Genomic DNA, 7,331 nt, shown 5'->3' on the forward strand with positions numbered 1-7,331 from the left:
GAATAATTTCCTCCCCTGACCACCTCATACATTCGGAGCCGGTCGTGGAGATTACTTGAGCCAATTTTCACAAAATCCCTTTCAAGCCAGTGATTTCTCCAATGTAATCAGAAATATCCATTGTGGTGGTGTCACCATTGGCTTTTCTGATTCCATACTATGTTCCATGACAAATAAGTCCTTCAGTAACAATTAAGGATTCAGAATCACTTGCTCCTTGAGGTGAGGAATTAACAAAAATGAACGGCTACTTGGAAATGCACATCCAAGGTTATAGTTTATTTGCCTGGGCTTCCATTATTATTAGCACTCATTTGACCCACAATAATGTGGTAACATGTCACCATAATGGTCTCCCTCAATCACCATTTGCCCTCACTTGGATGGAAGAATTTTGCTGACGGGTCTTTCATTGAAAAGGGCAATAGTTTATAGTTAGAGCTTCTGATTCTTCCTTTAGGTGTTTTTCCCTGAATTAAACTGGGTGTATGGTCTTTAAGCCAATGTTAGTAATTGGCATGATTAAATTTTATCTGACAAAGACCAAGTGAAACCTTCAAATAAAATGCATTAAATAACAATATCTAAAAGTTTAATCAGGGTTAAATGAGTTCATTATTTCCCTTTGGAATATGAGTGTTGACTAATAGTGCGACCTACAAATGATGTGCAGCTTGCTTCATTGTCACCTGTGTATTCTCAGTGGAGGCTTTCTGGATTATTCGCCAATATCTGTTCTGCCCTGCTCTCTATGATAGCCCTGTGGATTCTTTTTCCCTTTTAAATATTCATTGAATGCATTTTCAACATTATTTTTAAAACTGTTTGCACCTCATTTTCAGACAGTTCATTCCAGAATATGACAAGTTGCCACAGTTAAATAAAAATTACCCCAATTCTTTTGCCAATTACTTCAACTGTTACCTGTGAAAATATCTAGGAATTGCTCAGAATGAACCAAGTACCTGTACAATGTAGACACGTCACTTTATATTAATTCAAGGTTATAGCTTCCTCTCTTTAATTTTATCACCATTAACATGATAAATTTTCACGTGATTCACAATAAAATGTAACAACACGGATCCATTCAGGTCTCCTTGAATTATTTACTCAAGGTGGGTGTAGACCACGGCCTTTCATGCCTATCCTGCCATTCCTTTGCATCTAGACCCCACAGCTCTTGTGTAGAGAATTTCAGAGATTCACCACCCTCTACGAGAAGCCTCCACGCACTTCACTCCCTCCTGATCCTTTAGCTGTGCACTATTCAAGATTCCCCCTTACTGGAAATACCTCAACACCTACTCTGCCTCCCATTTAGGCATGTACACTGTGATGTCTCCTAAGGTACTTATTTTTTTCAATTAAATCACCCTCATTTTTATACACTCCAAATTTTATAGATCTAATTTCTTAAGCTTCAGGTCCCATGAATCAGGCCAGTGAATTTCTTTTGGGCTACCTTGAATGCAAGTATATTGTTATTTCAGTATATTTTTTCTTGCTTTATCTTGGATGGAAGACTTTTATTGTTCCACCGTACAAATCAACTCTGATTATCCAAAATCAGATTCTCTGAAATCCTCATTTATCCAAATCTTTTTCGGAGCCGAACTGACCTTCCCGATTGAAAAAAATTACTTAACGTGAAATTGGAACGACAATTGTCCTCATTTCAGGTAACTCCCTCCCCTCTCTCTTTCCATTCTTCTTTATCTTCCTCTATTAACTTTTCTCTCCAACTCTCCCTCTCAAACCGCTCGCCACTGTCTCCCAACTGCAAGAGGTCAGAATCCCTTGTCCAGGTGTCATCAAGGAGAGCGGCCTCCCAGGCAGAAGTGGAACCTTGAGCTCAGTGAGAATTAAACATTATTTTAATGCTTAATAAGCCTTCCCTTGTTGTTTATTGTTTAAACATTGATACAAGTGATTTTCTGCTGCTACTGGGCATTTTAAAAAATGACCAATTATCCAAAAAAAAATTTATCTGACATAGGCCCAGTCCTGACCATTTCGGATAATCAGAGTTGTACTGTATTATCAAACTTGCCCGTTAATTAAGTCCTTTGTCTAATCAGGTGATCAGCCAGGTACTTGGTACATTGATTTGAAGAATGAAAATGGCTGCTCTGGGCAAGGAAAATTCCCAGGAAAGGTAGATGTGGAAATGAGCATGAGCAGTGGAGACTTTGTCAAAATGTTTTCAGGTAAGCCTTTTAAAAAAGAGGTGTCCTTCATTCAGCCACCAATCTGGGACTGCCATGAACATAGTTCAAGGGGGATCTTTGACTCAGGACTCATCATCCTGCCTTTTATCCCTTCTTACCTTTGTTGAACAATAACTGATTGAACTTAAATGAGATAGCACATTTAATGCAGTAAAACATCCTGCAGGACTGTAGAGGAACAACATTTGATATTGAATTGCACAAGAGATGTACCTGCGGAAGGATGGAAAAAAACAGACTTTTTAATGAGGACTAGAATAGGCCAGGCTTTTTGTCAAAAGCCTTAGAACTGATAAGTTTCCGTTGACATTGGGAAAAGTAAGAGAATGGGGAGCAGAACAGAGAAAGATTTACCCTGAAAATTAGCAACCTGCAAGTGCTGAATAATTGATCCTACACATGATCTTTCAAAGGGATGGAGAAGTTAAGCAGAGAGTTTATTAAATTCATCTAGAAGTATGGTTGGACCAATGCTGCCCGCACTTCTTTGTTTTTTCAAAAAGGAGTACAGAGGAAGGTCTAATAAAGATTTATCAAGATGAGGCCAGAACTAAACTTACTCCTGATAAAAAGATTGAATACAGGTAATCCTCAACTTACTAAAAAAAATTCAACAAAATAACCTTTAATGAAAAATCTGAACGTAAGTACAGTATTTTTTTTAAAATTTGGTTGTGTGTGCGGGTGGACATAGCTCGCGTGGGTCATAAGTTGAGGACTACCTGTACATGAAACTTGTATTTGGAAGCAACAAGGCTGAAGATGATGCAGTATCAATCTTTTAAAAGTGATGTGTGTTTTGTTGGGATGAATGTGGCATCAGAATAAATCGGTCTATGTGCAATGATTCAAATCCATCTGTGTTAATTTCTAAAACATGATCTATGTCCTTGTTGTAGGTAAAATGAAACCAACTCTGGCATTCATGTCTGGCAAGTTGAAGATAAAAGGAGACATGGCTCTTGCTATCAAACTAGAAAGGCTGATGACCCAACTCAAGTCCAAACTTTAACCTCTGGCCAACACAGCTGTCAGAGCACCATGTTGATTTATTACTTCCTGATCCAACATGACTATTTGACCAGTTAGATTAACTTTGCAAATATTTGACCATGAAACTTTTGCCCACAAATATTATTTTTACAATAAGAGGGGAGGGAACATTGAAATTTCTAAATTAATTTGTTTGTGGTTACTGATGAAATCCCAACTGAGTGTTGTAATTAACTGAGCAGATCTCGTCTTTGTATCTAATTATCATATAGGATGGCTGGAAATTTCACGGATTACATTGTGTGATTATGGTTGATGGTGGGCACATACTTTTGTTGATCTGGTCAATACCTTTGAGCTCATTGATACTTCGGTAATTTGAAGAGGACCTCCAATGTTTTATTTTTAAATGTGCTAATTTTTCTCTTCCATTTTATGAACAGGTATGAATTTACCATAAATATTGCTAAAGTTATCACTTCATAATAGTTGGTATTTATTTTCAGTTAATTGTCTAATTTATTCTTTTATGTTATTAAGAATATCAGGTGAAGAAAATTTGATCCTCAAAAAATGATTATAAAATGGACACTCTTGGTCTACACCATTCACCATTTTTATTTTGAATACCCGTACAACAACTCATTGAGTGACATCATCTCCAAAGTCTTGACCTTATCAAAACATGAGACCCATAATAATGTAAGGGAGGGTGAGGTCAGTAATTCTTGGTGTGGGTGGTGGGAAATACTTAAACCAGATGCACTTCTTGCCAAAATGCTTACACGTAACATTACGAGGCCAAAAGACCCCAAAACACAGCAGCAATAGGCATTCACCAAGACAAGTAATTACTTAAACAAAAGTTGTTTTCAATTATCTTTAAACATGAAAACAACTTAAACTTTAACTTATCTCTATACTTAACTAACCCAAATGAACCCCCTTCTAATTCTAAGCGCACGTGTATGATCTTGTGTGTAAATTTAAGAAAAGTTCTTTGGTTCACAGTTCAATCTCACTTCTCCTTCTTCCAAGTTCTCTGGATGCAGGCAATTCTTATACTGTGCACAGAATTTAACATGTATAAAGTTCACTTGGCTTTGGTGCTTGAAAGGTAAATGTTTACCACTCAGGAAGGTTCTTGTAGGGTTTGCAGAGAGATATTTGTTGTTCCGGGATTTCCACAACTGAGGTACCACCATTAGTCACCTCAGTGTCTCGCTGATGAAACTTGCCCCATCAGGGTTCTCCAGATAATAACCTCTTTCTTTCAGGCTACCACATAGCCTTTCTGTTTCCCTTATTCCAAGAGAAACATCAGACAGATAGCACTTCCAGCCATCCACCACTCTGGAACTTTCTGTTTCCCACCAGCTTTTCCTGGCTTGTTTCAGCCATGACTGTTCAGTCTCTTTCAGTGTCATACACACTGGCTGAGAGAGCTTGTTGAACTTGTCTTCTCTCTCTCTCTCTCTCTCTCTCTCCAACTGCCAGAAAGCCCATGTGACTCTCTCACTTGCAAAATTCCCCCCCCCCTTCAGCAAACAACAGAAGTTATCCTTCTTCTCCCATCTGTTGTCTTAGATAAACAAAACCCAGGAGTTACCCTTCTGTGAGCACTTTGCAGAAAGGTCAGAAGCCTTGTAGTTATCCAACCAGCCAGCCTGTCTCCAATTCCAAACAATGGTCTATTTATTTCATGACGTCATTTCAATTAGCACTTACTTGTGAAATGTGCATAACATTCTACATAGATCCTGCAATGTCACTGAATATGAATTCTTCAGTATTTCAAATAAGATTTGTTTTAAAATGTGTGTATGTACGTAACTACTCTAATTTTACAAAATTCCTATTTATCCATTACAGTAAGTACATGGGGGCTGCTGGTCATTAATCAAGTTACTCTATAGCTACTACCAATCAAACTCACACCACCTAACTCTGTAAAATCTAAGACTGAATGTGGGATATCTTTTTTTGCTTCAGTTAATGTGCTTGATGTCAGCTTAAAATCTTGGAACCACGAGGTCTGCGTCCTGGATGGTGGTACCTGTGCTGGGCAGCGTACCACCATGGGTTGCAGACTCCAGGGGACCAGCGGATCGGTGCAGTAAACCAGAACCAGAGAGAACAACAGTACCACACCCCCCAAACCCCCCCCCCCCACCCCACACACACATTGAGAAGCAGAGGAGATGATCCTACAGTACAGTGACTATGTTAGCGGACCAGTAAGGACTCAGCACTCAACTACTGAAGGGTCCACACACACTGTGGGCTGCTGGGGGTTTGCACTTGAAGAACTCACATCAGGCTGCAGGCTGCTGGAGACTAGCTCATGGGAACCAGGTATCAGAACTGGGTTTCGAGAGGGTGCTAGGCAGGGGTGCAGTGCTGCCAGATCTCACTGGAGCGCCGCTCGGGCACCTCATCGGGCCACTTTGGGGTCCCTCAGGTACCTCACGGGCCTGCTCAGAGCAGTGACGGCAGCTCAATGCGGGATCAACGGTTGTCTTTGTTATCCTTAATCCCCCACACAACTGCAACCTCTCTGCCAGTGCCAGCACCAGGGAAACATGCATGCCTGTCATCTTGCTGCCCTTCACCTCCCCCCCACTCACTGCCTGTTGATTGCTATTCTCTATTCTGGACATACCTGTTTCTTCCATGACTGGTCATCCTATTCATAATCCTACAGTTCGCTGTCAATTATACAATGCCGTTTTTGGTGAGCTCTGGCACCTAGAAAATTTGCACTGCGCCCCTGGTGCTGAGGGCAAGAAGGGTTCCCCAAGGGCTCTTGGTGTTGGCTTCTTGATCGTATCCGAAGGCCATTTCAGTTCAGACCTCTGCCTGGAGACCGGCCACTGGGCGGATCAAAAATGTGGAACTTACCATTCAGACTTCAGCCCAAAAAGGCTGCTCCAGTGTCCCATTCAAAGGAGAGGTACCTCGTAACGCCCTCCAGATCCCCGTGGAGTGAGGTGAATGGTGCCGAGGTGCCACCCGTCATCAATACGTGGCAGAGCAATGGCCATCTTCCCTACCCATAATCCCCCACACAGCTGAAACCATTCTATGGTTCCCAGAATAGTTTAGCTGTATGGGGGATTATGGGAGGGAAGATGGCCATTGCTCTGCCGTGTTTTGAGCTGCATAGAGCGGGCCCGAAGGCCGAAGTGGCCTGGTATGGCTGTTCCAGCCCGCATTGGCCGTCCCCTGATGGTCTCCGTTGCCCCAAGGGCTCCCTGCCACCCGACTTGGAGGGAGATGGGTGAGTGGGGAGATGGGTCGCGGGCTGACGGCATCATCAGCCTGCCCCCAAACAGCTGCCTAGCGCAGCTGCCAATTTAGATTGATTGGCGGAGGGCTGCGCGGCGGAGATTATCCCTCTCAGAGATGGGTTGGATTATGCGGCTCGGAGATGGCCTCTGCACATTGAGAGGAGTAGGTCTTTATGCGTTCTGGCGTACTTTCTCCACCTTTACATCCCGACTTTTGGCCTATCTGAAATGGCCTTGAGATTTGCATCTGGAGCTTGGGGTTGAATTGGAATTTGTGCAGCTGTAGAGGCTGCAGGAGCCCTGGAGGTGAATCCATGGGCACTCTAAAGAGGTTCTCTTTTGCTTCTTTTTCTCTTGTTGGAGGTGCTCATGCCAACTATGGCAAACAAAACCTGAAGTATATCATGTATATTACATTATTAATGTATTTACATGACAATCAACAGAACCTTCAAATCTTAGAAACCTTTGAAATAATTGGACTATTTTTCATGGCCTGGCTCTTAACCATTAATTCAATGACAATGTTTATTTGATGCCCAAGAGAGCTGTCTCTTTAAATATGCAACATCTGACGTACAATACACATTGGCATATTGAAAGGCATTATCACACAAGCTACCTGTTGACAGCTTTGTTTGATATTCAGCTTAATTCACAGCACTGTGGATGACTATTTAGCCCACTGTACCTGTGTCTGCTCTTTAGATAAAGAGCCACCATAGTCCTTCTACCCCTGTTTTACTCGCAGTTTCCTTTACGATGTATTGAAGGCCAAATACAGGCAAATGGGATTAGCTCACAATACCATGTTGGT

General features: G+C 41.6%; 1 protein-coding gene across 3 annotated transcripts in view; it reads left to right on the forward strand.

The window, feature by feature from the left end:
- hsdl2 (hydroxysteroid dehydrogenase like 2) overlaps positions 1 to 3,699 on the forward strand; it is a 206,458-nt gene extending 202,759 nt beyond the window's left edge. For all 3 annotated transcript variants that reach the window (XM_069923120.1, XM_069923132.1, XM_069923126.1), the window contains 2 exons: positions 2,082 to 2,210; positions 3,131 to 3,699. In XM_069923120.1, coding sequence (XP_069779221.1) covers positions 2,082 to 2,210; positions 3,131 to 3,243 — 242 coding nt within the window. In that variant the 3' untranslated portion in view covers positions 3,244 to 3,699. The remainder of the gene's footprint in view (positions 1 to 2,081; positions 2,211 to 3,130) is intronic.
- The last annotated feature ends 3,632 nt before the right edge of the window (positions 3,700 to 7,331 follow it).

This window comes from Narcine bancroftii, chromosome 1 (assembly GCF_036971445.1).
Source record: "Narcine bancroftii isolate sNarBan1 chromosome 1, sNarBan1.hap1, whole genome shotgun sequence".
NCBI classification, from domain to species: domain Eukaryota; kingdom Metazoa; phylum Chordata; class Chondrichthyes; order Torpediniformes; family Narcinidae; genus Narcine; species Narcine bancroftii.